At 40.4% G+C, this 19,459-nt stretch overlaps 2 protein-coding genes across 3 annotated transcripts in view; one reads left to right on the top strand and one right to left on the bottom strand.

The window, feature by feature from the left end:
* The first annotated feature begins 510 nt into the window (after positions 1-510).
* Positions 511-14,264, top strand: dpp7 (dipeptidyl-peptidase 7). Its single transcript, XM_030416131.1, has 13 exons — positions 511-676; positions 2,765-2,891; positions 2,973-3,112; positions 5,432-5,595; positions 7,168-7,303; positions 7,493-7,574; positions 7,762-7,928; positions 8,911-8,971; positions 9,419-9,537; positions 11,622-11,778; positions 11,903-11,967; positions 12,051-12,121; positions 12,210-14,264. Exons 1-13 carry the CDS (start codon positions 590-592, stop codon positions 12,313-12,315), a joined length of 1,482 nt encoding a protein of 493 aa, XP_030271991.1. The 5' UTR covers positions 511-589; the 3' UTR covers positions 12,316-14,264.
* man1b1b (mannosidase, alpha, class 1B, member 1b) overlaps positions 14,086-19,459 on the bottom strand; it is a 41,838-nt gene continuing 36,464 nt past the window's right edge. For both annotated transcript variants that reach the window (XM_030416129.1, XM_030416130.1), the window contains one exon: positions 14,086-19,013. In XM_030416129.1, coding sequence (XP_030271989.1) covers positions 18,807-19,013 — 207 coding nt within the window. In that variant the 3' untranslated portion in view covers positions 14,086-18,806. The remainder of the gene's footprint in view (positions 19,014-19,459) is intronic.

Below are 19,459 nucleotides of genomic sequence, written 5' to 3' on the forward strand. Positions count from 1 at the left end.
CTCCATCATCATGTACATACATAAATATTTACTATGTCTATGTATACAAATGATCTATAAGGAACACATTAACACATGAACTTAAGGATGAATTATGTTCAAAAAAGGCCTCTGAAATGTTTTTACGTAGCATGAAATAAAAGGGCTCAAGTACAAGTGCCAGTATCTCTTAATGAAAGAGTAACTGCTAATTTAACACATTTAAATAGGTTAACAGGTGTTGGGGAGTACAACTGCATATGTGAAAAATGTAGTGGACCTTTTGTGGCTCCAGAGGAACCTGCATGTAAGAAATTGTAAATTGCCTCTAGTGATGTCGGTCAGTGGCTAAATTGCATTGTAGGTAATGTAGGCCAAGATGAAACGTCAAATCAAGAAATTCTCTTTCTTGGTCTCATTTCTCTCCTCTGTTATATTGTTTCAGCTGATTGGAGGTATAAAAGCAGAATACCAGAATTTACGAGACGCACTGAACTCAGCATTGATCATAACACAAGTCATGTGACACGTGCGATGTGCGCAGGCGCGGTGCAGATTTTCCAGTGAAGTGGAGTGCGGTCAGTAGTGTTTGGAGCGCTCTGAGGGAAGCATGAGGAGGATCGTAGTGTTTCTGACGGTGACAGTGAGCCTGTGTCCGGTGCAGCTGCTGCGGGGACTCACGGGGACTTCTTCTCAGGTAACGAGTCACTTTGTGACGTCTGTGACTGTTTCTGTCGGATCTCAGTTCCGCTCTGGAGAAAAGTCCATTCAGACCTGTCTGCTCTGCGTCAGTGTCCGCTGCTGGCATGAACAATGACTTAAAATATTACTAATAATGTTAATGATAATTAATGATATACAAATCACTCATGAAGCCATGCCTTTATTCAAAGATGTGAAGTGCTAGATGAAATGAATTGAAGTATATGTGTCGCCGAAGTAATGTGAATAACGCTACTGCTATCTGCTGAGTCAGCTGGAAGCTGAAGAGAGGACAGAAGACTGACTTTACAGTTTTTGCCGAATGCTTCCACACATGTTGCAGACTTTGGCTCACTGTGTCATAACTTAACACACAGGTCGAGTAAGACAAAGCACATGTAGATAAACTCCTAACTTATACGGCAAAATGAAACTCTTGAAACAAAACCTAACAATCCCATTTCAAAACAGTTTTTAGCATCAAAACATTAAACACATGCACCTTTGTTTGACTCTTTCCTCACAGCAACAACACACAGATGTGCTTTATGCAAAACAGCTGGATTCAGGACTTTGGATGGTTTTTGACTTTAAAAGTCTCATACAGATTTTTTTTTCTGTGAAAGATTGATCCACTACAGTTGATCTAGACACATGAAAACAAATTGGAGACACTTCAGGGTTTTGTTTTTTTTTCATGTTTTTGCAAAAGTAAAAAAAAACACAAAGACATGGTACAACTAGAATGTTCTACAAAACTTAGTGTTGTAAGGGAACTATTGGAAGACATTTAGGCTGTGGATCCTGTCTCCTGTTGGCATTTGGCCACATCACCTCATCCACATCACAGGCAATGTCCTCCCTTGCCAAGCAACGGGGGAAATATCACCTTGCATGCCGTATCAACCCTGTATGGACCTCACCTCAATGTCGGTCATAAAATTTCCAGCACCATGCTGAAAAGAACTCCTCAATTGGATTCAAAATGGGGTGTATGGGCTGCACAGGTAGTCAAGTGGTTAGAGTGCATGCCATGTACGCAGTGGACCCTAGTTCAAATCCAGCCAGAGGAGCTTTACTGCATGTCACACCCTCTCTCTCTATCCACTGTCAAATAAAGGTGTCTATGCCTCAAAAAAATCTTTAAAAAAATGGGGTGTATGGTGGCAAGTTGAGTGCAATAAATCTATGATGGTTGGTGAACCAGTCCCGGACCAGAGCAGCCCGATGGAAACTGACATTATCCTAGACTGACAACAAACTGGGGCTGCTCTGGCCCGTCCTGGACTACTGTGTCATGAAGTGTGTCCAGAAAGAGAATAATGAGGGCTGTGTTGTAGGGACCGAGGATGGAGTGGTGATGCAGTGTCACTGTTGCCTGCTCCTCTTCTTCGTCCTCTTCCTCGTCCTGCTGCTGCTCTTACTCTCCCTCCTCCTCTTTCTGCCTCCATGTTTCCAAAGTTGGCACAAAGGAGCTGAGCTCACATCAGGTGTATTTGTAGTGCTATGGCTTAGACTGATTGCTCTACAATTAGATTTTAAATCTTTTCATGTGTGTGAGTCTGTGTGCTATTCCAATTTTAGTTGTGTTTTGTATTTTAAATAGATGTGTTTTCCCAAAGATTGCATGAGTCTTCCTTTCTGAACAATGTGTCTTATGTAAAAACAGTGTGTAGTGTTTTGCAAGAAGTATGTTGGAGAATTTCAAATACAGTGCAAAGCATATATTGTGTTTACAGGGTTGGTGCTGTTGTTAAGGGCATGGTCACCAAAGTTAGAGGTTGTGATGCTTTGGGCATAGCAACCACTTTTAGTGTTTAAGCGTTAGGCAAAAACTGTAATCACAGGTCTGACGATAACGCTCCATCTTCTAATGGTCCGCATGCTCGTAAGGCTGTAACACATCTGCAGTTTCTGAATGGAGTTTGGTTGGTGTGACGTAACTTCTGAAAGGTCCGTGACCTTGTAGTGAGAAAAGATCCTGTTATATTCTCCTTTTTAAACGCCCGGTGTGTGCAGCCTGTTGTGAATTACTGAATAAATGAGTATAATATAATGTGCTCTGTACATTTATTTTTTACAGTGGAGCAAACAGGATGGAATCAAGAGAGGACCCCAGTTCACAGAGAAGTATTTCAGTCAGACCTTGGACCACTTCAACTTTAACAGCATGGGCAACTTGACATTCAGTCAGCGTTACCTGATCACAGGTGAGACCAGTGTCCCATTTTAAACCAAAAGGAACACATGACCAAATGAGTCATTGTGCTCTGTTTTCCCTCTGCTTTAAGATGAGTACTGGCACAGAGGCCATGGTCCCATTTTCTTCTACACTGGCAATGAGGGAGACATCTGGGAGTTTGCACTCAACTCTGGATTCATCACAGAATTAGCTGCTCAGCAGGGAGCCTTGGTCATATTCGCTGAACATGTAAGAAAACACTGGTGCACCTCATAAAACAGTAATATCATCATCTATGAGTAGACTTTACAGGTCATGTGACAAAGGAAAATGGGAAATGGATGGTTGACGTTTGACTCATACCATCAGCTGATTTTCACTCCCACAACCCTCCAAGGACAATATTGCATAGCTTCTTTTACAAGGTCGTGTTGTTTCCACCACCAAACTAAACACCTTTACAAACTCTAATCAGCTGGTGTAACTGTGGGCCTATCATAGCACCGAGGACACCTTACAAAACCAAGATTAAAAAAAACAAACACTTTCAGGACTTTGAAACAATAAATCAGAGAATAAAGTGCAGTTTCATCATTAAATGTAATTTAGAGGGAAAAAGAGGTTCTTCAGCAGGATGGGGCCCTCTGATATTGAATTACATTGAAAACCGCCTATAGTGACATCACATCTGTCTGCCCCAAATGTACCACTGATGGACGATTATGTTCTTCTGCACACAGAATTCTTTAATTTTCTTATTAGTATATCTTCCGGGTCTGATATTTTGGCCCTGAACTTAAGGATGAATTATGTTCTAAAAAGGCCTCTGAAATGTAATGAAATGTTTTTACGTAGCATGAAATAAAAGGGCTCAAGTACAAGTGCCAGTATCTCTTAATGAAAGAGTAACTGCTAATTTAACACGTTTAAACAGGTTAACAGGTGTTTTGGAGTACAAGTACTGAACTCGTTCCAATTTTTTCAACATTTTCACTCCATTCAAACTCCAAAATATTATTCTCAATTGGGAATTGATCATGTCTATTTTTCTTACTGATATCATTCATAATTTCAGAAATATTTGACATTTTTTGGTGAACTTTTTCTCATTCAAGCAGATTACTGAATTTTCAAACAATCCCCCATTTTCAAACTTTTTCAAGCATTTTCAAAGCTCATATAGTCATTCATGCTTCCAGATAGAGACTCCATTCAAACTCTGAAATATTCCACAATTTCCAGGGTTGTATTCATCTTTCAAATCCCATTCAAACTTTTGAAAATATTCAACTTTCTTTGAAGCTTTTTCACATCGCTGTTATAACGGTAGTCAATGAGCAATCACTTCTGACCCACTCATCTTCCAACTCTTCTCCCTCCTTCATACATTCTTATAGAAACCTCATTCAAACTGTGAAACGTTCACAAAGATCAGGACTTTCTCACATCAATTAAACTTTTTCACAGCATTCATACTTCTACACAGTTGCAGTTCAAACTTTAATAACTTTTCAGCCACTTTCACATTTTTTACATTCACCATATAGTCAGTGATACAGCCGTCACTAAGACTGCTAAGACTTATTGTGTGGCTGCTTTACACAGTATTTAACATTTGAGAAATGTGATTGTATTTTGTTAAGCGAATTAAGGGGTTGTATAGAAACACAGGTTTTATCAACTTAATTTGAATAATGTGTCAAAATGTATACAGAAAACTGTCACATACTGATTCACAGCCCAACTAAAGTTTCTTTGTTCATAGAGTCAACAATGTGTTACTCTCAATATGCCTCTCAGTACTTACCCTGTCTGTGGCTCTCCCACACTTCATCTGTTCCTATTGAGGACATACATGTTAAATAATGGCTCACAAACCTACAGTGTACTGCTATATGATGCTCTAGTGAGTCTTCCTGACAGGAGCAGGATGTCATATGTGGGACTACACTGTTGACAAGAAAGAAGTAGGCTTATCTTGTTAATGCAGTCTTTTGTTCAGCAGCTTTCATTATGCTGCATGTCCTCTCTCTGATACACAAACACACAAAGGCTATGTTTTTAATATGCTGCTTTTCATTGTGGTCGTCAACTAGGGCTGCAACTAACAATTGCTTTTATTATCAATTAATCTGATGATTGGTTTACACAATCGATCAATGAATCGTTTAGGTGAAAAATGCTCACTACAATTTCCCGTAGCGCCAAGTGATGTCTTCTAATTTCCACCACCAAACAGTCCAACAGACAAAGACTGCACATTGTTATAATGAAGAGGCTGGTACCGGCAAGTGTTTGACATTTTTGCTTGAAAAATCACTGAAAAGATTTAGTGTGTAGTTTTGTTTCAGGCACTAGAGTCAAAGATCTTTAAATTCAGTAATGAAACATTCAGATACCTACCGGCTTATGTGGCAGACGTTAAGAAAGTCATATAATACAAATGACAATGGAAGAATGTGGAGCTGGAGAACTGGAGCTCGGCTACACTGCAGTTTGACACTGCCTGATTTTGTTTTGAAAATGTAATTAACCTTGAACACTTTCGTCCTCCTCTCCCTCTTTCAGAGGTACTATGGTAAATCTCTGCCGTTTGGCAAAGAATCCTTCAACATCCCTGAGATCAGCCTGCTGACAGTGGAGCAGGCCCTCGCTGACTACGCTGTCATGATCACTGAGCTGAAACAGCAGCTGGCAGCCACGCACTGCCCTGTCATCGTGTTTGGAGGCAGGTATGATCTGTTTGCCCAACACTGCTCTCACAGTTTGTCACTTGTGTGACTTGTTGTCAAGCATCTCACAAGTTTTCATTTCTTATATGAAAAATCTGTCCAATACTGGCTGTTCACATTAAGCTTGAATATGTGGCTTTTTTGTGTCCCCTTCAAGAAATAACATCTTCTTGTGTGATCAAAGCAGAGTAGAGTTGATTTTAGTGAGCAGGTTTCAAACCTCACTGAGTTTCACACATAAACCAAAAGAAAGGGTTGAGAGCAGCAACACTCCACCTCTGATTCGTTGACTGAAATCATTAAACCTACTGGTTTCTTCCATTTGATATATTTTGGCCATAGTGCACAACTGAATTTTATAAAGAAGGTGCACAAAGAGGAAGTGAGGCATAATCTTTGGATACTTGATATACAGACTTTTTACAAATAATGTATTAGTTGTTTGGTTTATAAAAAGTTCTGAAAAATGTCAGTCACTGTTTCACAAAACCCCAAATTACGTCCTCAAATGTCTTGTCTGTTTTGTCCACAAACCAAAGACATTTCGTTTACAGTCAGAGAGGAGGAAAGAAAGCAGAACAGACTCAAATAAGCAAGCAGACATCGATTCATTGTTGCATCTGAACCCAGAACAAATCCCACCTTCATGTTGACTTCTTGTGGAAACCGCTTCAGAGAGGTGTCAATCAAACTGTAGGGGCATTTTATTTTTGGATTAACCTTTTAACCAGATAAAAACCATTATGCAACAAATACGAGCACCTAACAGTACTATGTACAAATGGCATAAGTCAAACCAATCAATATGATGCACAAAGTGACAGTCAGCTGCTCACATGTGGATTGGTAGTGACCCAGACTTTTATTGTTTGCTGTTATATTAAAAGTTGTTTAGAATCATGGTGTTTCTATTGTGTGGTTCTCAAGAAATGTTTGTGTCACTGGCTGCCCCTCCCAAAAAAGGGACAGTGTCTCAGCTCACTGAAGCAAACTGAAGTATCACTCAAAGTGTGACAGACCACACCATGCTCAGTAGAGCCTGCTCTGTAGTGCAGGTAACGGTTGTCTGAAAGAAGGTTCTACTAGAAGCCTTTCAGAAAATACTAATCATGTCAGCTGTGGTTGCTATGAACTTGCCTTCACCACCTGAAGATGTGTAACAGGCCAGGTGCGCTCCTGTGCCATTTTGCAAAGAAATACATTAAGCCAAAGTTGAAACTGCAGCTATTCTGATACTTTGGATATACTTCACACGTCCAGGTGTAACTGTGGTTAGAACCAGATACCAGATCTAACAGGAGCTGCAGTGTCAGCTTTCAGAGTGTGATCTGAGCTGTTCTCTCCCTGTTCTTTCAATCTTATGAAGGGAATGCATCAGTGATTAATGTTTCCTTTCTTTCAGATATAAGATTATCATTTTCCAAATTGGCAGTAACCCAGTTACTCCTCAGTCCAGTTCAGGACAGACATGACACAAGATTGCTTCTAAAATAAAAGTTAGAAATTCTTTATTTATTCTTATTCGCTCATCTTGGAGTGCTTCCTGTTTAGCTGTCTCATCTCTTCCTGCAGTTACGGGGGAATGCTGTCAGTCTATATGAGGCTCAAGTATCCCAACGTTGTGGCTGGAGCTCTGGCTGCCAGTGCCCCCATACTGTCCACTGCTGGGCTGGGAGACTCCAGGCAGTTTTTCAGAGATGTCACAGCTGTAAGTGCATCCATGCTCTTCTTTTTGTATTCAGCCTGCTTCTTAGTGAGAAAGACAAATCTGTCCTTCTATCTTCCCAGTGTCCCTGTTGTCCCTGAAACTGTTAGAGCTGTTTTGGAAAACATTGTATTTAATTGGTTCACTCAAACATATGCAAGTTGGATAATGATCTTTGTTCCTCTTTCAAAGGATTTTGAGAGTGTAGCCCCTGAATGCACAGATGCTGTGAGAGGAGCTTTTCATCAGCTGAAAGAGTTAGCTGAGCACCAAGGTAAATCTGTGACAATGAAAGGAAATGTCTGACTACATTATGTTGCTTAGGCAGCGATGGCACTTGGATTTGTCTCAAGTCAACCTGATTGTTTGTCAAGAAGTTCTCCTGACCTCGGAGGCATTGCTCTCTGGTTTGAAAGGGAAACATTGTCATGGAGATGTAGTAACTCTGATGCTGTCTCCAGATTATATACGCATCCAGTCAGAGTTCCTCCTGTGTAAGCCTCCATCATCTGCTCAGGACATCCACCAGCTGAATGGTCTGCTGAGGAACGCCTTCACTCTGATGGCCATGCTGGATTACCCCTACAGCACGCACTTCATGGGCAACATGCCTGCCAACCCTGTCAAGGTACACACAGCCTTTCTTTTAATACTGCAAATCACTGCTTTGAAATGCAACATCACATAGACTGAAACTAATCTGAAAGCAGAAGAGAAACTTACAGAGTCCACACTCTATGTTCAGCTCTCCCAGGCTGTAATGACCAAATAAAACCAGCGGTTCCAACAACAGCTGTGGACCTCTAGTGGGGCTGCTGTCTGCAGTTCCACTTCTTGGTCAAGTATTAGAGCTCAGACGATACATTTCCCAGATGTATATCAATATTGATGAGCTTACTGCCGATATATTCATGTTGGTAAGGTTTATATGATGGTCCATTAGTAGAGAGAAATGTCAGTACAGAAAGAAAGATATGTTTTGAGGAACAGTGTCAGCGTTGCAAAGCTTTTTCAGAGAGCAAGCGCACACAGTAACAAGAGGAAGTTACGTGCTAAAAGCAGCTAACACTAACTGAAGAAAGAGGGAATACATACATAACACAATACATGGCCTTTAGTGTATGTGATAAATGTTTGAGTGAATAGATAAGATGAATAATACTATGATAGCTGTAAAATCCTGTACAGCATTTAATCGCAATGCCATTCAGTGACAGGCATTAAGAATAACTGTAATAACTATAATAACCATTTCATTAACAAGTTCATATAGTTTGTTAACAAGTTAATCAAAGAATAATCAGTCAGGCTTTAGTAAATATGACTCTTCAACGTTACTGATATTATGCAGGCTGGGAGAACCAGTAGCTGCAGCACATACGGATGTTTTAAATGAAGGTGCACACAGTTGTACAGTTACAGTATAAAAGATGCATACAAAATGACAACAAGTCTGTAGGGTACACAAAATAATGTCATATATTACATAGATTAATTAAAAAACACAAATCTGTACCATGAATATATATATAACACAATCATAAAGAAGTGGATATGACAAGACTAACAGGAGTGAGATGTTAACAAGAAATGTTTGATGTGTTTTTCAGGTGGCGTGTGAAACCATGCTGAGTGGACCCGACCTGCTCACTAACCTGAGGAACACTGCAGGTAAGACACATTAACACTGAACCTTATTGAAAGCTGCCACTCTGATTCAGACTGGATTGTGTATATTTGAGATGCTGGCAAATGAGAAGTGTGTCAATGTTGGGTGTATTTCATGTCAGCAGACACTAGAGGGCAGTGGCCAACTTCACATTCCTTGAAATACAATTGGTTCCAGTTGCTTGTGTTCTTCTGTTGGTGTTCTGACTGCACTGCTCTGCCTGTGTTCTTCTGGCTTCTTCCTGCTGGACTGCTGACTGTGTGGAAAAGTAAAAGTCTGTGCAGTCCCTTAAGATCACAGAGAACCTGCTGCGCAACAGTCCAAATCTCTGTGACCCCAACAAATAAATGAATGAAAATGAGGCTTTTATTTATATTGTAAACTGATGCTGAGCAGGATCTACCTGATCTTCAAGGAACCTAAATAACCTCCCCCGATGTATCCTGCAGGGATTGTGTACAACTCTACTGGGGTGCTGACCTGTTTTGACCTGTACAGTCTGTATCTGGAGTGTGCTGATCCCACTGGCTGTGGACTGGGTTCTGACAGCCTGGCCTGGGATTACCAGGTACCCCAACACCCACATACACACCTGCACAGCACTGTAGTACTTCTGTGTAATCTGATCAAAATGCCAGCATATAATCTTCTCAGGTTTGTATCCGTAAACTCTAAGGGTGTATTCATGCCTGACTTGTTGGATGCACGTGTTTCCCTTTCAGATGATCAGTTTGCTTGGACAGTTGTGAACACAGCATTCGCATTGAGATTTTTCCAGATCAACTAGTCAAAAGCTGCAAAACGACTGTGCTTGTGTTGTAGTCAGTGTACTTTGTCGCTTAATGTAGTCATTTAAAAGTGTCCCCACAACACTACTCCACAAGATGCCTCCTTTCCTTCCTGTCTCTACTTGAGCCTGACCAATGCTAGATTTTTGGGTCTGATAACGATACCAATATGAGGAGGTAACAATTTAACAATAACTGTCTGAACATGAAACATGTAACTTCAGTACAGGAATAGTTTCATTTTGACTTCATGAAGCTCTTCCTGGATGTATCAGATGAACTGGCACACATCGGTAATGGAAAGTTCTCACTTGAAATACAGCTGGAATATCACATGTTATAAAAGCATATCCATTAGAATAAAAGTGTCAGTCTACAGTATTAAAAGAAATGTGACAACAGATTGTTTCAGCTGCTGAATATCCAAAGGTTTAGGGTGAGCACACAAATCTTGAGGACACAGTTGACTTATCTAATTTTCACAAATTTATTCTGGCCAACATTTCAGCCTCACTGCCTTTCATCAGAGCATTGAGGGAAATGGAAGTCATGCAGTCTAATACAGGAGTCGGTAGGCAATTGGTTTAAAGGATCACATGTTAATTAACAGAATGTCTATTACAGAACCTGTAACCTCGGCTAGAACTGTCAAATTGCATGAGATCGTGTACAGCATTTAATCTTTTTCAGTCAGTAGCCTCTTTCACACTGCCGTTTGCATGCGGGGATCCTGCGCCAATTCTCTGCGCCGTCCTCTGTGTGAAAGTTTCAGATGTGGAGAGGGGGGAGATTTGGCTCCGGCGCTGATCCTCCTCTGGAGGTAGTATCAGGGCCGCATTATTGGTGAGCCGTCCCAGTGTGAACGGATAATCCGGAGGCACGGAGCGAGGGCGTGTCGGTCTGACAGTCTGATAACTACACAGGTCCTTCACTCAACTAAATACAGAGAAATGTACCACAAAGCAACGTTACAGGACCGAACAACAGTAACGTAGTAACTGTAACTGTCTTTAGCAACTTATATGAGGAAAACAAATACCACAGCTGTACGTGGAGAAGCGTCTGTCCTCCTGTCTGTCCTCCCACCTGTCCTACTGACTCTTCGTCACATTTCTGCCCGAAAAACAGCGTCTGTCACCAGCAAAAACTTCAACTCACTGAGTGTTTGTGATGAAAATAAATCACCGCGACCGTCAGCCCTCCTGACCGAGACTTCAGGGAACTTTCTCCCAGAAAACAGCCTCCATCCCCGCGAGTGACAGAGTCAGACAGCGTCCTGTTTACTGACGGTGATTATGTATAATTATGTAATTTAGCATGAAAAACTTCACTCCGTCACTTTCCAGGAAGTTTGGTGGTTCAGGATCTCAATCACTACACATTATAACAACATCCATATGATTATAAACTGTCCGCGGGTTTGGATTAACAGGGGAACACCTGGGAAACACCGACGTCATCAACATGACGTGTACCGTCACGCCTCTTTAGGAGCCGCAGCGCCGGCTTTCTGTGTGAATAACACACGTGAAGGCGGAGATGCTTCACTCTGTGTGAATCACCATCGGCGGAGAATTGGCGAATCACCGCTCCGGAGATGACGCGGAGACTCTGTTTAAAAACGGCTAGTGACACTTAGTCAAGAAAAGATTATGAAGTTAATCACTTGAATCAAATCACCTGCAAACTTCTGAATATATCTGACATGACTTCTATTTTACTCCCGTGCTGATGAAGGCCATGAGGCTTTTTTGACAAACAGAATTTTAATCTGACAAAAGAAATATAGCCCATTCAGCTCTGGTGCTTAATCTTTAAACTGTCGATCACGCGGACACGTCCCCTGCCTCTGTTGTGATTGCAGGCATGCACGGAGATTGATCTGTGCTACGAGAGCAACAATGTGACGGACATGTTTCCTCCCTTGGCCTTCACTGAGAAAGACCGTGAGCTGTACTGTGCCAAACGCTGGGCTGTGGTTCCACGACCAGACTGGCTCAAAACCCAATTCTGGGGTGACGGTGAGTACTCAATACTAATGAACCCCAAAGTCTAAGTTAGAAGTCCAGTTAGTTCCTGAGAGTTCCCTTAAGCTGTATGTATCTGGACTTGTGTTCTTGTTTCTAATGAGCTGTGTGTGTTCAGCCCTCTCCACAGCAAGCAACATAATCTTCTCCAATGGAGATCTGGACCCGTGGGCAAACGGAGGGGTAAGACATTAAGGTGACCAGCTGAATACACCTCAGTAAACTGTGAGGTCACGCTTTCACTTAATCAGCTCTCTGCTCTTTAGGTGCGCAAGTCGTTGAGCTCATCACTCATAGCGGTCAATATTTCTGGAGGAGCCCATCATCTGGATCTGAGGTACTGAAGCCTGCTGCCCCTGGAGAGACTTGAATGTTTTTGTTGTTGTTGTGAAAATCTAACCTGACATTACTGTGTTCTTATGCAGAGGATCTAATGATGCTGATCCAGTGTCAGTAATCAGTGCCAGGAAGACTGAAGCAGACCTCATTGCACAATGGGTGAAGATGGAGAGGACCAGATCAATGCCTTAAAGCACAGGTCCAGTTCGGTTTAGGACTGAAACTGCACAAGACCAGCTGTTATCATTTCCTGTCAAACCACAAGTTATATATACTCCAAGTTGTGAAGAAAATATTCAGTCCCAGTTCCATTATGCTCCCTAACTGTAGTCAGTGTAGATGAGCCAAAATTGAGTACATTTGTCTGACCTAAGTTTTGTCCATGTGCAGTAATGTCCCTCAATAAAATCCACAGCAGGAATGGAGGAGCTGCTCTCAGTGGACAGAGGAGAGAGCTCCAGGAGCAACAAAATAAAGTGACATTTTTCTTTTCTTTTTTTTTGACAAACAGCAGTCAAGTTTAAATGTATTGCCAACTATTTTCATGATACATTCATTGTTTAAACCCTTTTTTTAAAACATAAATGTCAAATTTTTTCTGGCTTCAGCTTCTGAAATGTGAGGATTTACTGCTTTTCTTGCTCATTAATGAGCATGGGGTTTGGACTGGCCAAAATAAGCAATTTGACTTAACATTGGACTTTTCACAATTTTATAGACATTTTATGGACTAAACATAATCCATTTACTGTGAACGTAACAGGCAGAGTGATAGATAATGAACATAATTGTCAGTTACAGCTCTCGTCTGCATGCATCAGAAAACAGCTTAAAGACCTGTAACAATATTCTTAAGTCTAAGCTGATGTATTCAGAAAGATTTTTAGTGAAACCTAAAGCTATGAAGCCTTTAAATGTTGCCTTCAGTGATCATTTGATTGTCACCACCAATGTCTTGATTGACTTATCACTTAAGCTCTACAGTGTAGACTTAAGCGTTAGTATAGTGGAGTGTGAATTTAGCTACAAGGTATAATTGAGTCAGAGTGAACACAAGACAATGTGTCATCATCATCAGCATGTATAAGCACACATTGTTGAGAGCTCCAGACACAAACACCTCCCTCACTAAGAGGATCCATGGAGTCAATCAGAGTCCAGTTTACTATTGTTTCAGCTGTTTGTGATCATTTGGTAAAATTGGTCCAAATCAAGGGATGGAGCACTGTGTCAGGAGCTGAAAACCACATTTATTCACAATATGACAGATGTTAAGTGTGATTGTACAGCACCTCTATTTTAAACTCCTTACAGATCATTTTTTTAAACTCTACCCCGTCAGCTCGCACTGTAGGCTATCCCATCATGCTCTGATCGGAGATTGGTGGATGATAGCAAAGCTCTGAAGCCCATTTCAAGATATTGTGCCAGGGCTTTTATCCAATGTAGAATCTCTGGTTACCAATGTTGGCCAAAGCTTCAAACGTAGCGGCACAATAGAAAGACATAATCCTAAATTATGTAATATCAAGAAATTAAGGTTAATTCAATGATTATCACTCCGACTTTAATGATTATTACACTCCAATCACATTGGATACACATGAAATGTCACATAAAAATCAACCTTCGAGTTCAAACACCTGTGCCTTCAGTGGCACTCAGACTAAAGTACAATAATGTTTCACAGCAGAAATATTTCCCATCTTTTTTTTTTCTTTTTCTATGTTAAATGTGGTACTTCTCATTTAATGACAAGGCTTTCTTGAACTTGGATTACACACACACACAAGACAAACTATTGATATCGAGGTGTGTTGGTGTTGCTTCGGCCCGTCTTGACAGGCTGCAGTAGGTTAAGCACAAACAAAAAGCAAGCCGTTAACCTTCAAAAGGCTTCATCTGTCTATCACTACCTCTTCCAGAAACTGTTTTAGGTCAGTAATGGACACAAATGTTCTGTTTCGGTTAAAAAAAATCTCTTTAATTTCTTTATTTCTCTTCAAAATTAAAGCAGATCCAGCGTTTATTATATGCCAGGTGACATCAACAAAGCATTTTGTGTTTGACAAAGTAAAAATGTGAAAACATAAACAAATGCACCATTTCTGTAAATTCAAGAAATTAAAGAGATCATTGTTCAACTTTGTACAGCAATCTTCTATTTACAGTCATTTTACAACAGAACATGGATATGTGGGTCTACAACCAGAGGTCATGTGTCCCTGCAGCAGTGTCTGCAAATGTACTTTGTGTGCAATTCACAAAAGTCTGTTTTGACATGTTGATCCTTGATAGTGCATCACTCTGTAACCAAAGATTGACTGACCCAGACTACTCTAGATAATAGCAGTGTATGTTCACTTCTATAGCCCTGGGAAAAAAAATCTAATTTAGTACCCATAATTCCTTAGGGGCCCAGTGAATGGACATTTAATGGGGCCTCCTGCTACTCTAAGACTGACCCAGAGTTTAGCTGTTCAAATATGTGAAGAGATGTAAAACCTGCATCAGGCTGGATTTTTCCTGCAATAAATGAGGTCTAAATGAGGTTTGAGTTGTTCCACTCTGGCTGAAGAACACTTTAATGTCAATTGTGGGGGTGTCACTGCAAAAGTCATGACAGCAAATAAATTAATTCTCTCTGTTTCTGTATCTTTACAGCTGAGTGCATCTCTGTGTGCAACCTCCTTTTAAAGCAGTCTGTTTGCTAGCTGCAGCTAGAATACCAAATATAAGTATCAGCCTTCCCACACTGATGAAATTGTTATCAAAAGCACTTAAAATATCTCCTTTGTTAATTTTCCTGAAAAAGGTGGCTTTGGAGAAAATGGCTTTTCATCATTCACACCCTAAACAAATTCAAACACCAGGGCTGATTAGATCTTCGGGACATCTTTGGCTCAGACATTATGCTGAAATACATCCAGGGAGGAATCACACAGAGCCCTTATTAGGCAGGATTTCAATTCAAACACTGCTAGAGATTAGCATTATGTAGCGTTTAACCCTTTATAACCCTTTCATGCATCAATCATGCATCAAGTATTAAAGCACAAAGTAAAATATTTAATTTATTTGTTTATTCATGGCAATAGCTTTTTTTTCCCACAAATGTGATTTTGATGGAATAACACAAGTGTCCACTGCAGTACCAATGATACAAAACAAGAGATTCTGGAATAACTCTTAAATCCATTCATTTTTAAACTCAACAGAGATGTTAGAAATGCATCAAAAAACAGATTTGAATAATATTTGTCTTTTTGTGACTGAAAACATATCTTTCCACTCCAGTGAAAGTTATGCTCCAAAGAGCATCTGCCTATTGAATCTATATTTAGATAAAATCTGAAGATTATTTAAAATGATGTGACTATTTAAACTTAAATAGATGAATTAAACTGGCAAATTTTTTGCTTATAAATCCCTACAAACCTTGCTTTCAATATACTCTATTTCTCCAGGAATGCTCTATTTCCTCCTTCTTCCAGGAAGGAGGAAATACAAAGCAAAGGAGGTGTGTCACTGCACAACTAAACAGGAAGAAGCACTGTTTCCCTCGTCACTATCCCCAGGTAGCGGTAGAACAACTGGAAGGTCTTGTCATCCTCATTTCTAACCATGTCTATTTATGTGTAATGTACACCACAACACATACTTGGCCAATAAAGCAAATTCTGATGACTGGAAAGTCTACACTGCACAGAAACTCTGCTGATGAAGGCACAGAAAGTTAAGGAGCATGACAGAAACAGAGTTAAAACAAGAGCAGTCGATGGAGAGCCCTGGTCTGCCCTCGTTGATATGCGTTTCCTCTTGCCTCTGGGTCTTAAGATGCTACAAAACCTGCCTACTTGTTAATACAACCGAGTATTTTACTCTGCCATCTGGTTTTCTGACAACTGGAGGATTCATCAGTTATTCCAGAGGGACTTGGTTCATCTCATCTTCCCTCAGCTCTTCGAATATATGATGCCTTATATCGTAGAGAAACAGAGATAATACTTAAAAAGGTACTGTGGACGAGGCTTGATTAGGACATCGTACTCCAACTTAAATGGTTAAAAATGGCTTTCAAATATCTGTCCACTGTAGTAGACACGTTGCATGAAAGGGTTAATGATTGCTTTAGGGGACTGCTGCAAATATATCAATCGTTCTATCACTGTCCTACGGTAAAAATAGACATATCTGCAGTTATCACAATGACCGTATGCTGCGACAAATCAGCAACGTATGCACATGTAAAAAGAGCTAGAAATGGACAGTTAACGCCTGTCATCTGAACGTTGTCTGAAGCAACATTAAAGGCACACGTGAGACAACACCAAGGACAAAAATAAAAGTGAATATACAGGAGTTTGGTCTCAATAGAAATTCTTAAAATCAACAAAAGTAGAGCTATGATTCATAGGAATGGCTGCTAACTGCTCTGAAGCTGCTACTACTACAAAAACTAAACACAAGGTGAACTCACTTTATCAGGATAACCGTCAGTATTACTTTAAAAATACACTACAAATCAATATAATATGTGAAATTTAGATTTATGATCTCACAACTCCAGTCTCTCACTTGAAAGAAAAACAGATGTAGACGACACCTTACAGAGGAAGAAAGAAATGAACATTCTGTGAAACAAGCAGCTGCTCACAACAAAAATCAATGATGCAAAGAATCCAGTGCTGTTCTCATAAAAACAAATACTTCACAGTTAATAGGTAAATCTGCTGCTTGGCAACAACTGGAATTAGACCAATGTCATCTGGGTCCAGAGTACAGATGGATGCTGCATTCGTGTCACACGGGAATGAACAGAAAAAGTTGGAAGAAGCAATTGCATTTTAAGCAGTTCTCAGCCAGCCATACATGCCAGACTTTAGTATTGTGTGGGATTGTATGAGTTTATCAGTAACATATCAATCCACGCAGATCAGTTTATCACCAAGCCATTTGTTAAATGTCCACACTGTCGGCAACATGACCAACCAGGTCACCACCACACTGTGTTAACACCTCAGCTCAGTGAGTGGAAAATGGAGTTGATTTCCTATTCAGGGTTTGCTTTCATTAACGCCTCACAGACCACTATTAAATAAAGATTTAGTTATGCATTTTTATGTTTTGAATCAAAGCAATTAAACAAGATAGGCAAAAGTGAAGCAGAAATCATATATAACTGAAATGGCAACATGGACCAAATCACAGTGTAGGTCACATTAAAACACGTCTATATTTAACATGAGTTTAACATTCTGGATAATGAATTGACAGTTCATGGAAACAACTGCCAAACAGGAATGTCTTATATTAATGCATAAAACTGATAGGGACATAAATCTGTTCTGCTCCTTGATTTGCAACATTAAAATACTGCGTATCACTTTATAAAGAACCTCTCAGGAGGCATATTTTAACCCTTAAAATCTGTTCATATTCTGTACCTCCCAGTCAATTATGATCCAGTCATTTCAAATATCACCCAACTCTGTAATGTAACATTTTGGTTATTACAGAGTCGGGTAACAACTTATTCCACATGTACTGGTCGTTCACTGCACGGCACGACTGCCTGGTTTCGCTCATTAATCATGTTCCAGTGTGAACACTCCAAGCTGTGTTTTGTCCTGACCTGATGTGGGGTTTTCATGTAGTAAAGTCACATTTCCTGTGTGACATGAACGCAAGCATGAGACAGCAAATACATGGACTGAGGGCACGGTCATCTCCTGCCAGGAGCCCTCAGCTTTATTTCCCGTTTACAGTCCCAAGAGGGAGGGCTTCTGAGAATAGCTCTAGCTAGAGTACATAATTCAGATATTACACAGTGTGATGAGGAATTAGCTTTATCTTATATCCCTGCAAGAGTCACACCCATATTCAGACGTGTCAGCACAGCGATCAGGTTGTAGGTGCAGTAGGCAGGAGTTGGTTTCAGTTTAAACAGCTGTTGGCTGCTGTCACGGAACATTTTGCTACAAAGGCAACCAGCCTGCTGTCACTCCCAGCAGTGAGGTCAGATGTCCAGAGCAGACACAGGCTTTGTTTCATAATGGGCTACATACTGTGGCACAAACCTTTCCACTGTAATCAGAATACAATGCAGGGGTGAAAGAGTAAGTCCTCAAAGTTTTTGAGGGTTTTTTCTTTCCGACATAAAAATAGTCATTTATGTTAGAAAAAGAACGTGCAGAACTGTAACCAAATATACGCTAGGAGCATTGAAACTGAAAATATCAGTATCAGTTTTCACACTAGTATCAGTCCAGCAAGACACTCCTCTTCATCCACATAATGTGTTATTAAGACATCTTTGATTCAAGTCACAATCAGGTTTCTCACTAATGCTGGGTGGGGATGAGGACAGAAACCTTCTGCTTCGCCAGCAGTTACTCTTTCAAATGACCAGTCAAATAAATAAATAAAGCTCAGCTGCAAACTGAACTAAGCTCTTGTCATTTTCCCATGGCTATCAGCACATATCAAACAATTGATTCCAACAGTAAAAAGTAGGCTTTTTCCATCTGTGGTCTGTGTTCAGGATTGTTGTTTGGACAACATTAACTCACTGAAACACGAAATGAAGGAATTATCTTGGTATTAAACCAACCCTGAGATGTTTGTTTTTATACATGCAATTTTGTCTGCCATATGAATTCCTGTGTGTATTGGTGTGTGTGTCACGCAGTGGAAGGCCATATAGGCAGTGGATGAGCTTCTGTGTTGAAGACATACTGGTCCAGGCTGATGAGGTTGGAGTCATCTGAGAAGAGCAGGTACAGATACTTCAGGGTCTCTCCCAGGAAGAAGCTCTCCATCTTGTCTCGTGGGCTCGGGTAGTCCGGGTCACGCACGTTATTGATGGAGGTGTAGCCACCAGAGGAAACCTGAGGGAAACACAGAATTTGCCCACTGTCACACAATCCATTCACTAGAATTTAGAACAAAACATTTAGTTTAGTAAACGTAACCTTAATCAACAATAGGGGTGCAAAAATGTATTATTTCCTAAGACTGACGATGTAAATGAGCACAGTCACAGCTGAAGTGTTTTGAATAAACTGCCTTTAGTTAAATGTCTAACTGTTAATGAGGGAGAGTGAGTGAGTGAGTGAGTGAGTGAGTGAGTGAGTGGCATGGTGGATGGATGGATGGATGGATGGATGGATGGATGGATGGGTTCAGCCAGATTGGGTCATAAATATCCATCCATGTTCTGCCAAATTTAAAACCTGACCCCAAACAACAGGATTTATCATTTGTTTTATTATAATTACAATAGTGAAACTAGTGCTTTACTATAGATTAGCAAGCTGTATCTTTTCCAAGCCTC

The sequence above is a fragment of the Sparus aurata genome, chromosome 5, assembly GCF_900880675.1.
Source record: "Sparus aurata chromosome 5, fSpaAur1.1, whole genome shotgun sequence".
Classification (NCBI taxonomy): Eukaryota; Metazoa; Chordata; class Actinopteri; order Spariformes; family Sparidae; genus Sparus; species Sparus aurata.

Coding starts and splice junctions, on each gene's coding strand:
- dpp7 (XM_030416131.1), top strand. CDS start 590: ATGAGGAGGATCGTAGTGTTTCTGACGGTGACAGTGAGCCTGTGTCCG. Junction 5,596..7,167: donor GTCATCGTGTTTGGAGGCAG/GTATGATCTGTT, acceptor CTCTTCCTGCAG/TTACGGGGGAATGCTGTCAG. Junction 7,929..8,910: donor TGCCTGCCAACCCTGTCAAG/GTACACACAGCC, acceptor TGTGTTTTTCAG/GTGGCGTGTGAAACCATGCT.